The sequence below is a fragment of the Hemibagrus wyckioides genome, linkage group LG20 (assembly GCF_019097595.1).
Source record: "Hemibagrus wyckioides isolate EC202008001 linkage group LG20, SWU_Hwy_1.0, whole genome shotgun sequence".
Taxonomy (NCBI): domain Eukaryota; kingdom Metazoa; phylum Chordata; class Actinopteri; order Siluriformes; family Bagridae; genus Hemibagrus; species Hemibagrus wyckioides.
The window spans coordinates 5,077,058-5,091,318 of record NC_080729.1 but is presented as its reverse complement, the minus strand read 5'-3'; the positions used below and the strand labels follow the sequence as shown (position 1 = coordinate 5,091,318).

The window sequence follows — 14,261 nt, the reverse complement described above, 5'->3', positions numbered from 1 at the left end:
TCGATAGCACATTGTGTATTCTCAGACGAGGCAGACATCAGACGAGGCGGCCTTGGCGTTTCTTTGAGCGAGCACAAACTGCGAATGAAATAAACAGCGCTCTGAAACAAAATGAATGACTGAAACGGTGTTCAGACACTTGGGGAGGTGCTGTTATAGGAAAATAATCAACAATGGGGAACCAAAGTTAATTAGTTTCCAATAAGCATACATCCTGAAGAGTTTTACTGCTCTAATTTGCCAACAACTCCCATTTTGTGTGCTTTTATCCATTTATAGTTGTAATTAATGTAACATCTCTTAAAGTCAGTAAGAAAAAACTTGTGTACTTGTGTCTTATTAATATACCAAAGAATGCAGAGAAAAGCGTAAAGTCCTCTGTACTGAAATTGTTGTCCTGACACTGGACACACCTTCCATTAATATTCAGCAGATGTCTCCTTGTATTTTACTTGTTTCAATAAAAGCCTGTATTAGTTAATCGTTCTAGAAAGAGCATGGTAACTTAGCATAGAAACCTGTGATTAGCTTTGGTATAGACATTGAATGCACACTTTCTGACCAATCAGATTCGAGCATTCAAAAACGCTGTGATATAAAGAGATTGTTTTTTTTCCTCTAAAGATTTATTTTTTTGTTGTTGTGATACCACATCGATAAATATAGAGAATCCCAAATAATGTATACACACTTTAATTGTTATCTATGACGATCTATTTTTTAAAACTTATGTAGAATTATGGCAATAATGTGTAGTATTATGTTTCCTCTGAAGATTTCAGTCGCATCAACGATGGAGTCAGTAGTGAGCCAAAGAAAATGCCGGAGGCATGTTTGACTTACGAGCGACGCAAGATCATTTCGAAGTGGTTTTGTAAATTTGATAATTGTGTGTGAAGTTTAACGTCAATCTCAATGTGTGTTTGGAACAGAAACACCAACACGACTGTCAATCTCACAAATTTGTGAAGTTGTTGATGTAGTAGTGCGTCAAAATCTAGTGTCTGGATGCTAATGGTGGCCACTTAAACATTTACCTTTAGCAGACACCCTTTTCCAGAGCGACTGACATTTTATCATATTTTTATTCAACTGAGGGTTAAGGGCCTTGCTCAAGGGCCCAGCAGTGGCAGCTTAGTGGACCTGGGATTCGAACCTTTTGATCAGGAATACAACACCTTAACCACTAAGCTAATAATATACATTACATGCTCTAATGCTCTGTAGTAGGAAATAAAATTCGATTTCCAAAAACAACAAAAACGATGATCTGTCATGAAAATGAAAATGTTTATTACTGGTTCACAATGCTGCCACAAAGCCAGTGCTGTGTAATGAATTCCGTCTGCACACAGTTAATTACACTGACATTTCTAAACACTGGTCCTGCTCTCACCCAGCAGAAAGCGGCGCCCTCTAAACCTTTATACGCATCCAATGTGCACAAAGCGAGACTGAATGTGTGGCGTGGGAGAGTCAAAGAGTCCAGCGATAGAGCATGTGGGCAGGAGTTTGTGTGAGTTTGGCACCGCCCATGTGGGATGTCTATAACCAGATCAGTCAAAACATCAGAAACGAGCTTAGCTGTAATGTTTATACGCCGCTGACTCATGGAGGCTGCTGGAAAATAGATGAGCTGTAGTAAGATACACCAATGTAGCATAATAACAGAGCGTGAGGGAGAAACTGACATGGAGACGGCATAGTACATGAAAATGTAACGTGAAAGACCAGAGTCAGATAATAAACCAATGTATGGGATTATAGAAAAGAAGTGACTGAATTCTCTCTCTCTCTCTTTCTCTCTCTCTCTCCCTCTCTCTCTCTCCCCAATCTCTCTCTCTCTCTCTCTCTTTCTCTCTATTTCTCCCCAATCTCTCTCTCTCTCTGTTAGTTGAACTCAATGAACTAAAACTGAATTTAACATTTTCTATGGATGCTTTGAGAACTATTAGGAGCTCTGAACTAAACAGAAGTGACTGAATTCTCTCTCTCTCTCTCTCTCTCTCTCTCTCTCTCTATCACCCCACCACACTCTCTACCTCTCTCTCTATTTCTCCCTCCACCCCTCTCTTTCTCTCTCTCTCTCTCTCTCTCTCTCTCTCTCTCTTTCTCACCCCACCACTGTCTCTACCTCTCTCTCTCTATTTCTCCCTCCACCTCTCTCTCTCTCTCTCTCTCCCTCTCTCTCTCTCATCCCACCACTCTCTCTACCTCTCTCTCTATTTCTCCCTTCGCCTCTCTCTCTCTCTCTCTCTCTCTCTCTCACCCCACCACTCTCTCTATTTCTCCCTCCACCTCTCTCTCTCTCTCTCTCTCTCACCCCACCACTCTCTCTACCTCTCTCTCTCTCTCTCTCTCCCTCTCTCTCTCTCACCCCACCACTCTCTCTACCTCTCTCTCTATTTCTCCCTCCACCTCTCTCTCTCTCTCTCTCTCTCACCCCACCACTCTCTCTACCTCTCTCTCTCTCTCTCTCAGTTGAACTCAGTGAACTGAAACTGAATTTAACATGTTCTATGGATGCCTGGAGAACTATTAGGAGCTCTGCAACAGCGTACTGTAAGATAGCTTATTATGATCTAACCTTGGTTTAAAGGTGTAACCAAGACTGCTTCTTTTTTAATCCCACTTCCTGCCAATTCTGCCCATTCCTACTATATTTACTTTTGTGCTTCTTACCAAAAAACAACAGAATTTGCTCCTGTTTTGTTGTGTCTACGTTCAGAATTGAATGTCTTTCTCATGTCTCACTCCACAATGGTGATTAATATGAAGCTCATATGAAAGTAGACACTCAGAGCTTTAAGAATTTCTGCTTTTATCCATCCAACTAGGGGCAGTATATTCATAGGAAAGTTCCAAACAAGTAAATGGTGATATCAAACCCATTTGTGCCCATCTAAAATTGAAAGGCGTTCTTCAAATCACTAAAATACAAGCATCTTTCAAAACTGTGGACAGTGCTATATACCCTCTTCCACATACATGAGGTCACAGACAACTGTGATTGGCTAGCGTCACAATGATTGACAGGAGAGTGTGAAAGAGAGAGAGAAAGAGAGAGAGAGAGAGAAAGAAAGATTAAAATGTCTGACACCCTGATCAGTGCTTTGACTACTGAAATAGCAAGCTTTTTTTTAATTGTTTGACATGTCAGCTGATGGTGTCATTAACTCTACTGTAGTAACTGAAAGAGAGAGAGAGAGAGACCTTAAAATGCCCGACACCCTGATTAGTGCTCTGACTACTGGAATAGCAAGCTTTTTTGTTTTTAATTGTTTGACATGTCTGGTGATGGTGTAATTAACTCAGACAGAGAGAGAGAGAGAGAGACAGAGAGACAGAGAGAGAGAGTAGGCCATCACTTCCACCCACAGACCAGTTTTGCTCTCCCTGCCCTTCTGCACTGCACATTAATAAACCTTACCTTTCCTTGTCCTGAGAGCTTCATATCTGAATTACACTCTCAAGAAAAAACTACTGTGATTTTTTATTTTTTGCATTGGAAAGCTTGGGAGTAGAATTCTCACCTCCAAGCTGCTCAGATCAACAGGTTTAACCATCATAATCCTTATACATCTAAGTCTATTCAACAGTTCATCACAATGCTGTTGATTTGTTATCATTCCAGAGCCATATTATTAACATCTTCATAAAGCTTTATCGAGTAGCGTCTTACTTTCGTCTGGATTCGGTGCGGCAAGGATGGCGCTGTGTTTCCGCTTTACCTCCTCTACCTTCTCAGCCAGCGAGTCGATGAAGCCGCGTATCTCTTCCACCTAAGAGAGACAGAACAAAAACAAATCATGATTAAGTTTTGGTATCCACTGCCTGAGAGCAAAAAAAAAGAGGTTGTAGAAGCTTTGGAATCCAACAAAAAACCACTGATTATCTCTGGCTCTGGTTCTGTTGATTGATCTCATTCATCATATGCCTTTTGAAATAAAAGAAAAAGCTCCTTCATTCTGCGATCTTGTGTATATAAAGTCGCTGAGTGAGTGTGTATGGGTCAGCTGAAGAATAACTGACAAACTTCAGTTTTCAGCCCCAGACTGAGACCACCAGGACAACCAGAGAACACCACAGGAGGTGTTTTCTATCATTGATCTCTATAACTCCTCCCCTTTCACAATGACACAATTAACACTGATTGTATCAGTGTATTATTATGTGCACGCAATCTACAATATCACGGTATACACCAATCAGGCATAACATTATAACCACCTGCCTAATATTGTGTTGGTCCCCCTTTTGCTGCCAAAACAGCCCTGACCTGTCATGCACTGTGTATTCTGACACCTTTCTATCAGAACCAGCATTAACTTCTTCAGCAATTTGAGCAACAGTAGCTCGTCTGTTGGATCGGATCACACGGGGCAGCCTTCGCTCCCCACGTGCATCAGTGAGCCTTGACCATCCATGACCCTGTCTCCGGTTCACCACTGTTCCTTCCTTGGACCACTTTTGATAGATACTGACCACTGCAGACCAGGAACACCTCCACAAGAGCTGCAGTTTTGGAGATGCTCTGATCCAGTGGTCTAGCCATCACAATTTGGCCCTTCGTCAAACTCGCTCAAATCCTTACGCTTGTCCATTTTTCCTGCTTCTAACACATCAACTTTGAGGACAAAATGTTGACTTGCTGCCTAATATATCCCACCCATTAACAGGTGCCATGATGAGGAGATCATCAGCACCTCTTACTGCTCATAATGTTATGCCTGATCTGTGTATTATACCATGTGCAATATCATATCATGTCATGTGCAATATTATCTTAATATAATATCTAAAAGCACAAATTTTGTACATTTTGTATATGTAACATATTTCATTCATATTTCATTTATAGTTATTTCTCTTCTGTACTCTGAAGCAGTCTCTGGTAAAAGAGTTTCCTTCGGGGATCTTATCTTTTCTTATCTTATCAAGAATATCACATTAGTGGAGAGACAGGTCCTTCTCTCACACTTCCAGACAACTCTAATTCAATGCATAGAAATGTGCCATCGGTAGGCGTTGCCATTGCTGCGAATAATAATTCTGGGAATAATAATGCTGGGAAAAATTTCCCTTTGAGATTTGATTTCATTACCGGATTAATCCTGGATTGCAAATACTGCCTATAAACGGTGCTCATAAACTTAGCAACGTTTCCTGTACATGGCTATAAAAATACAGCTGATTTTGCACCAATCAGGGGAATGTAGAACAGACTGCAGAATAGAAACAGCAATAAAAAAAACTGAATCAGGAGGAAAAAAAGGGTAATAAAGGTGTCCGGGAAAATCAATTAGGCGCTAAAATCAACTGGTTTGCCATTATTTGTTAACTTTTTTTTATTCTGTGAAACTAAACTAAACTATAGCGCATTATCTCAATAACAATCATCACAATAAATCTTAATCCAAATCAAGACACACATCCTAATACCGTCTTGTCCAAAAATACAATCTCTCCAACCTTATGATGTTTAGATTCACAGATCAGGCATAACATTATGAGCAGTGAGAGATGAAGTGAATAACACTGATGATCTCCTCATCATGGCACCTGTTAGTGGGTGGGATATATTAGGCAGCAGGTGAACATTTTGTCCTCAAAGTTGATGTTAGAAGCAGGAAAAATGGACAAGTGTAAGGATTTGAGCGAGTTTGACGAAGGGCCAAATTGTGATGTCTAGACCACTGGATCAGAGCATCTCCAAAACTGCAGCTCTTGTGGAGGTGTTCCCGGTCTGCAGTGGTCAGTATCTATCAAAAGTGGTCCAAGGTAGGAACAGTGGTGAACCGGTGACAGGGTCATGGGTGGTCAAGGCTCATTGATGCACGTGGGGAGCGAAGGCTGGTCCTTGTGATCCGATCCAATAGACGAGCTACTGTTGCTCAGATTGCTGAAGAAGTTAATGCTGGTTCTGATAGAAAGGTGTCAGAATACACAGTGCAGGACGGGTCAGGGCTGTTATAGAATAAGGATGTACGAGAGGAATAACTTCATGGGGCAGCAGATGGACATGACTGACGACTGTGGCTCCATCACAGATCGCTACCACTGGTCCAGTGGATGACACTCGTGCCACGTTATGTAAATAAAATAAAGTAAATAAAATATATAAATAAATATAATAAATATAAAAATATAATAAAATCTAAACATATTTAAAAATAAAGATTACTGTACAAATATCTCTTCTAAAGGCATGGCAAACTGATAACATAATTTCATTAGGCAACTCCAGTCTCTGAAGCGCTTTGTGTTTGAGGAAAATCGAAAAATATGTCATCTATTAATATTCATAATGTAGAGGATTTTTTTTTTTTTTTGTTGAGAGTCAGCCCTAAGGATTTGAATTAATAATTGGAATTATACAAATGTAGTACACTGTGGCAGTATAAGTGAATATGTTAATACTTAATACAAAATTAAAGGAACAAAGTAATTTGGAGTTAGAAGGAAATAAGCAACTGTGACCAGCTATAAACTCTAAAAGTTGTTTCTTCACCAAATTGTTTTATTTCCCTCTTTTTTAAACTACTAAGCGCTTTAGCTGAAGACTTTCCTATGGTGGAAAAAAAAGGAAAAGCTTTTGCTATGACCGTTAAAGAGCATTTACAAAGAAGATTGCTTCCAAAAATGTAAAAAATAAAAATAAAAATCAATAAAAAAAATCACCATATAACTAAATTATTTCTTAAAATAATAAAACAAACAAGAAAAAAAAAACCTATACCATATAATGTATCAAAAGAAAAAAGAAAAAAGGTTGCTACCAAAAATGAAAAGAAAAACCTTCACCATATAATTTTTTAAAAGGAACAAAAAAAAAAAAAGCCATTTTATGTGAAACATTCGAGTGCCAGTCAGCGCAGGTCATTGTATCTATTACACGTCATGAGTTAATCTTCTAGATATTTGATTCAAACAAAAGCTCTTCAGTTATCCAGAGACCTCCACTATAAACCGCCTGCATTGTTGCTTGCTCAGGATTCTCTACAATAGAAGGTGCCCTTTTTTTTGTTCTGGTCCTGTATAAATTCATGTGTTAAACGCTGCAGAGTATCAGTTCACCAGCTGCAAACTGACCCAACTATCAAATCCTCTGCTGTGACGAACGACAAACTCATCACCATGGCCAGGGTGAGTTATGGAATTATTTTACCTTTAACTGAAGGAAAGTTTTCAGTATGTTGTAACTGTGAAATTTGTGCTATTGAAATGTTTAATGCCTGAAATGTGTTCGTTCTGTCTGAACAGATCATCTTCTACGAGGAGAGGAACTTCATGGGCCGCTCCTATGAGTGCAGCAGCGACTGTTCGGACATGTCGCCCTACCTGAGCCGCTGTCACTCGTGCAGGGTGGAGAGCGGCTGCTGGATGGTGTACGATCGCCCCAACTTCATGGGAAACCAGTATTTCCTCAGGAGGGGCGAGTACGCCGACTACATGAGCATGTGGGGCTGGGGCAACAACTGGATCAGGTCCTGCCGCATGATCCCAATGGTACGCAAATCAACTCTGTTACATGATAACCTTCAATAAATGAAAGATACTGTTTTTGCTAAAATTGGTTCTATTTCATGAAACAGTACAGGGGCCCCTACAGAATAAGGATGTATGAGAGGGAGAACTTCATGGGGCAGCAGATGGACGTGACTGACGACTGCGACTCCATCACCGATCGATACCACTGGTCCGGCGGATGCCACTCGTGCCACGTTATGGAGGGCCACTGGCTCATGTACGAGCTTCCTCACTACCGAGGCAGGATGTGGTACTTCAGGCCCGGAGAGTACCGCAGTTTCAGGGAGATGATGGGAATGACCAGCATGAGGTTCATGAGCATGAGACGCATCATGGATTCCTGGTATTGAACCAAATGAATTGCGCAAATGCTGAATAAAATGGTTTAAAAAGAACTTTACTGGTCTTTGATGTCTTTTGTTGAAGGGTTCCACTGGTCTATTGCAAATATAGTACAGCTTTAGAAATCTCTAGAACATTTACAATCTTTGAACCACCTTCTTTATAATATTCCTAGCTTATAAACATTAGAGTTACCGTTTAGTTCCTGGCTATTAATTATGGTGACTTGTTTCACATTACAACTAAATAAAAATTGGATAAAATGTAAGTTTGCCTAGCAAATGCCACTAAAGCAACTTAGCAACCACTGTGACCAGGTCGCAGGTCACTATATCCATTACAGAAATGTAAATGTATATGGCTCGAACCTGAAGCTGAGAATAAAAGCATGCTTTATTATTGTCATCTTTAAACATTCTTTTTTGTACAAGCCACATCATCCCTTTTTTTCTCATGTACACAGTAATATACAGTACACAACATGCAGTGCGATGAACACCCGGCCACTCCTCGCATGAAATAAACAAAATTTAGGAACTAAGTTAAAAGAAAATTCTGCTTCTGTGGCGTTTGCAGATGTACACAGATCCAGATGTAAAGGAATAATGAATTAAGGAACCTTGTAAAGCAACTGTAAACATCTTGAGTTCCTTTATTTCATCAGCAAAAACTCTGAATCATTAAAAAAGCAAATATTTCTTAGTGGCTTGAGATTTCTCAGGATTTGGTTGGGTAGGAGGTGTCTTTTTTATTTAAAGAAAATATAAATAAATAAATAAATAAATAAATAAATAAAATCCAGATACAATCATGAAAATTGTACTTTAAATACTTGAAGAAAAAAAAACCCTACTTATTATCCCATGCTTTATTTTAATTCCAGTAAGGGGACTGACTTTGTACTATGATGTACTTCTTCTAACGTGAACTCAGATGTTTGGATATTGACAGACACTGATAAATTACAGGTTTCTCATAAAATCATAAAAAATTTCATAATGTGGAGAGTCCTTTCTTTTGCTGGACTAATTCAGTATGAAGTATAAAGCTAATGCGACATTTTCCTTGCCACCATTTGGCCTTGGCTTGCTCATTAAGAATAAATATGAATTTTAAATTTATCATTTAGATCCTGCATTTATATTTTCCAATAACGCTGATTCATACTTTAAAAAGTGATATACAAATAAAATCAATCCCAACAAATAGCTCTCCGCCCCCTTAGCCTCTGACTTCCTTATTCATTAGCTCTAGAAATAGCTAGTTAAAAGCTAGCTAACTGTTGGAAAAAATTCCAACAGTTCACACCCAAAAAAGTAGACAAATATCTTTCCCTAAACAGTTGCAGTTCATTCCAAATTCATTGCCATCTCCAAGCTTGGTCAGTATTTCCATTAGAAAAGCTGGCTCTAGAGACGGTTGTGTTACTGCAGTACATAACGAGCAGACAGGTTTACAGACGTATCAGTGCTTACAAATATTTCACCAAAACATTATAATAATAATTAGAAATTAGAAATATTGCACAAATGTTCAGTTTAAAAAGCCGTGCAAAAATATTTCAATTTTATAAAAGACTTTTACATTTTAGATAAAATTCATTAAATTAAAAAATAAAAGTTCATTCATCAAACATGTCATTCAAGTGAGCAATTAATGAGAACTGGATAAATAGATAGATGGACAGACAGACAGACAGACAGACAGACAGACAGACAGACAGACAGATAGATAGATAGATAGAAAAAAAAGATACACAAATGATAGATAGATAGATAGATAGATAGATAGATAGATAGATAGATAGATAGATAGATAGATAGATAGATAGATAGATAGATAGATAGAAAAAAAGATACACAAATGATAGATAGATAGATAGATAGATAGATAGATAGATAGATAGATAGATAGATAGATAGATAGATAGATAGATAGATAGATAGATAGATAGATAGAAAAAAAAGATACACAAATGATAGATAGATAGATAGATAGATAGATAGATAGATAGATAGATAGATAGATAGATAGATAGATAGATAGATAGATAGAAAAAAAGATACACAAATGATAGATAGATAGATAGATAGATAGATAGATAGATAGATAGATAGATAGATAGATAGATAGATAGATAGATAGATAGGTAGATACATAAATGATAGATAGATAGATAGATAGATAGATAGATAGATAGATAGATAGATAGATAGATAGATAGATAGATAGAAAAAAAAGATACACAAATGATAGATAGATAGATAGATAGATAGATAGATAGATAGATAGATAGATAGATAGATAGATAGATAGAAAAAAAAGATACACAAATGATAGATAGATAGATAGATAGATAGATAGATAGATAGATAGATAGATAGATAGATAGATAGATAGATAGATAGATAGATAGATAGATAGATAGATAGAAAGAAAAAAAAGATACACAAATGATAGATAGATAGATAGATAGATAGATAGATAGATAGATAGATAGATAGATAGATAGATAGATAGATAGATGTGTTTGTTTATTTTATGTATTTTTATTTACATAATTTTTTTATATAACAATGCTTGTTACTACTGTAAGAAATGAGCATGAATATATGCTCTGATGAATATATGAACAGTTCAGTTATTATAAAAGGCTGCCTCTAGCGCTCAGCATCACGTAAATAAGGAAATTAAACGAAGTCATCCCGAAGTCAGAACCAAAAAAACCCAATGCTAAAAGTAATAATAATAAAGCTAACAAGCCTGTTATATACTTGATATATGCATGAATTGTGTACAGTTTGCTTAATGGACATACGGACATCATATAAAGAATGGATTTCGGCTGCTTTGTCTCATCAATCAGTCCCATTGTTAAGTTTTATCGAGAACCGAGGCACATGGAAATGGAACGAATGCACTTCTGCTCTGTTCACTGTTGCTTGCTCAGGACATTTCACAATAGAGGGGTGTGCATCGTTTTGTTCTGGTTAGATATAAATTCAGGGGTTAAATGTGGCACAGTGTCAGTTCACCAACTGGAAACTGCTCCGTCTACCAAATCCACTGCTGTGACTAAGAACATCACCATGGCTAGAGTGAGTACCAGAGTTTTAATGAAAGATTTATAATTTATCATTACAATTTGGGTCAAAATGATCCATGTTAATGTTGAATAAAAATATACTTTGACAGATATCCAGGTTATATGTGTCTGATAGTAGCAAAGTGTAAAAAATTCTGAAGCTGCTTTTGCTCTATTTGACTTATATTTACAACTAGTATCAGGAGAAGGCCTGGTCATCAGATGCTCAGAACCTCACCCACAGGCCTGGCTCCAGTGGAGAGGCCCAGAAGCCCTAATCTGGCCAGGGAACACTTTAGCTTTCTTTGTACCTTTCATAGGGATCTTTAGAATCGCATTTGTGTATTTGACCATTCTTCTCAAATCTGTTTAATGTCTCGATCCATGAAGAGCTTCTAATATTGTTAACAAATGAAATGACAATAAGAGATTAAATATACTAAACTAAATTAAATGTTTTGCCCCCAAAAAAACAGATCATCTTCTACGAGGAGAGGAACTTCATGGGCCGCTCCTATGAGTGCAGCAGCGACTGTTCGGACATGTCGCCCTACCTGAGCCGCTGTCACTCGTGCAGGGTGGAGAGCGGCTGCTGGATGGTGTACGATCGCCCCAACTTCATGGGAAACCAGTATTTCCTCAGGAGGGGCGAGTACGCCGACTACATGAGCATGTGGGGCTGGGGCAACAACTGGATCAGGTCCTGCCGCATGATCCCAATGGTACGCAAATCAACTCTGTTACATGATAACCTTCAATAAATGAAAGATACTTTTTAATTTTGCTAAAATTGGTTCTATTTCATGAAACAGTACAGGGGCCCCTACAGAATAAGGATGTATGAGAGGGAGAACTTCATGGGGCAGCAGATGGACGTGACTGACGACTGCGACTCCATCACCGATCGATACCACTGGTCCGGCGGATGCCACTCGTGCCACGTTATGGAGGGCCACTGGCTCATGTATGAGCTTCCTCACTACCGAGGCAGGATGTGGTACTTCAGGCCCGGAGAGTACCGCAGTTTCAGGGAGATGATGGGAATGACCGGCATGAGGTTCATGAGCATGAGACGCATCATAGATTCCTGGTATTGAACCAAATGAATTGCACAAATGCTGAATAAAATGGTTTAAAAAGACTCTCCTGGTCTGTCTTTTGTGTATGAATGAAGATGGGCTCCATCTTCATTCTTCAGCTTCTGGGTTTCAGTGGACCATTACAATTATAGTACAGCTTTAGAAATCTCTAGATCAGGGCCATTTACTTTATTCATCTTTGAACCACCATCTTTAAAATATTCCTAGCTTACAAAGACCTTGATCTAAGATTTCTGTTAGTTTCCATATATGGTTCCTGTTCAAAACCTTTAGGAAGAGTATGCCAACTGCCACTATGATCTCTGCTTTTGCCTGGTCCCAAGCCCAGGATGTGAAAGGAGGAGGGTTGCACATTGGGCAAGCAAAACCCTGCCTAAAATACTCTTGCTACAGAAACGTTAACAACATCATCAGAAATCCATCAAATCCAGGACAAAGCTTGTCCAGGACAGATATGGCTGGAGAAGATTTGTCAATGAAGAGGATCTAAAACTGTGGTTCCAGACATGGACCAGAGGCCAAACCTTCACTGAGTGCTTGAGAATCTAAAAAAGTGCAAAAACACTTTCCTTTCCTTTTCCCCTTACCTGCATTTGGTGCCAGCCGACAGTACTGGATGCAGACAGATTGCAGCTTGCTACAGAGGTTGAAACACTGAAGCTGGTTCTTGATGAGCTGTATGACAGCCAAACAGTCTGGCTGCCATTTCTGAGAGAATCACTCTATGGAAAGAGCCTGCTGTAGTGGAGTAGTGAGATAAAAAAAAAAAAAAAACTTGACAACCCACAAAAAAGAAAGAACCCAGGCTGCCAAGGCTGACCCAAAGGAGTGCTGGATGGCAGCGACATCTGGACTGGAAAGAAATGCTAGCAATCAGTTCAATATCTGGTCATGGAGACACATTACTCATCATTTAAAGGTAAGTGGAGTTAATCAAAAAGTTTCCTCGCTTCGTGAACCGAAGACAAGCGGAATTGAGAGAAATAATGCATTTACGCAACGTCAGTAAATTCAAATTCTGGCCACATATTGCCCAGTTACTGACATCACTGACAGAAGATAACCTGAGAAACAAAAATGGACGTCTAAGAGTGACACCCAAGTCTAAGAATGGCGTCCTTCTGCTCTGAAAAAGTGTGTTACTCAGTCAGTGTCAGTGAAGATATTCACGGTCCTAATATCATTTATCTTACATAATTCTTTAAAAGCCGTAAAATCAAACCTGCATCATATAGTATCATCCCCCATCCATCATTCTACTCCTTTGCCATATAAAAATCACTCATTATGCCCTTAATAGCCTGCCTACTGCATCTGCATTTTTAATACGCTGATAATTGGCTTGTTTCCGCTGGGAGCCCGGTTTATCAAACACCAGGCTGAGGTGCGCCACGGAGGCCTTGAATAGTTCCAGAATGCAGATGCGTTTTATGGGTCATTAAGTAAATGAGTTTGTAGGATATCGATATTTGCGTACCAGACATACACACACACACACACACATACATGCATTTTGAATAAGAATACGACTGGAAATGTTGGTCATGTTCCAGATACATATTTACTTTCCCAAAGTTGTACACAGTGACAAATGCAACTGATTACAATGAATATCATTTTATTTTGAAATATCATCATATGAAATATCATCATATGATATTCATATGATATGATATCATATGAATATCATTTGATTTTTAACGTTTGAGCTTCTGCATGAGTTTCCACTTTAGATTTTTTTTCCTATGGCACGTCCGTGTTTCCGATACTATTGAAGTAGAGATCTAGTTTAATTTTGCAACCTTCTCAGCCTTCCCATTCTTTTCGGTCCAGCGTGGTGCCATTTGAAACAGAAAATTTAAAAAACACACTATCACAATTCAGTGCTCTAGATTTATATACAATATATTGCCAAAAGTTTTGGGATGTCTACTTTTACATGCACATGAATGTAATATGGAGTTGGCCCGTCCTTTGCAGCTATGGGAATTTTTGACCATTCCTCTAGAAGCGCATTTGTGAGGTCTGGTACCGATGTTGGAGGAGAAGACCTGGCTCAACAAGGCCTGGCTCTGCTCTGATTCATCCCAAAGATGTTTTATCGGGTTGAGGTCAGGACTCTGTGCAGGGCAGTCAAGTTCCTCCACACCAAACTCGCTCTTCCATGTCTTTATGGACCTTGCTTTGTGCACTGGTGTGCAGAC

At 38.8% G+C, this 14,261-nt stretch overlaps 3 protein-coding genes across 9 annotated transcripts in view; 2 read left to right on the top strand and 1 right to left on the bottom strand.

The window, feature by feature from the left end:
- LOC131370748 (syntaxin-1A) overlaps positions 1-14,261 on the bottom strand; it is a 136,012-nt gene that overhangs the window by 93,023 nt on the left and 28,728 nt on the right. For all 7 annotated transcript variants that reach the window (XR_009207462.1, XM_058418201.1, XM_058418205.1 and 4 more), the window contains exon 3: positions 3,683-3,782. Coding sequence is in view for 6 of the 7 variants with exons in the window: in XM_058418201.1 (XP_058274184.1) it covers positions 3,683-3,782 (100 nt within the window). In the remaining variant the exon portion in view is untranslated. The remainder of the gene's footprint in view (positions 1-3,682; positions 3,783-14,261) is intronic.
- On the top strand, positions 5,984-7,880 carry LOC131371246 (gamma-crystallin M2-like). Its single transcript, XM_058419121.1, has 5 exons — positions 5,984-6,063; positions 6,994-7,011; positions 7,065-7,146; positions 7,240-7,509; positions 7,596-7,880. The coding sequence occupies exons 1-5, from the start codon at positions 5,984-5,986 to the stop codon at positions 7,878-7,880; spliced, it is 735 nt and encodes a 244-aa protein (XP_058275104.1).
- LOC131371245 (gamma-crystallin M2-like) lies at positions 10,962-12,054 on the top strand. The gene is made up of 3 exons (XM_058419120.1): positions 10,962-10,970; positions 11,434-11,679; positions 11,770-12,054. Exons 1-3 carry the CDS (start codon positions 10,962-10,964, stop codon positions 12,052-12,054), a joined length of 540 nt encoding a protein of 179 aa, XP_058275103.1.

Coding starts and splice junctions, on each gene's coding strand:
- LOC131371246 (XM_058419121.1), top strand. CDS start 5,984: ATGTACGAGAGGAATAACTTCATGGGGCAGCAGATGGACATGACTGAC. Junction 7,147..7,239: donor AACTCATCACCATGGCCAGG/GTGAGTTATGGA, acceptor TTTAATGCCTGA/AATGTGTTCGTTCTGTCTGA. Junction 7,510..7,595: donor CCTGCCGCATGATCCCAATG/GTACGCAAATCA, acceptor TTCATGAAACAG/TACAGGGGCCCCTACAGAAT.
- LOC131371245 (XM_058419120.1), top strand. Junction 11,680..11,769: donor CCTGCCGCATGATCCCAATG/GTACGCAAATCA, acceptor TTCATGAAACAG/TACAGGGGCCCCTACAGAAT.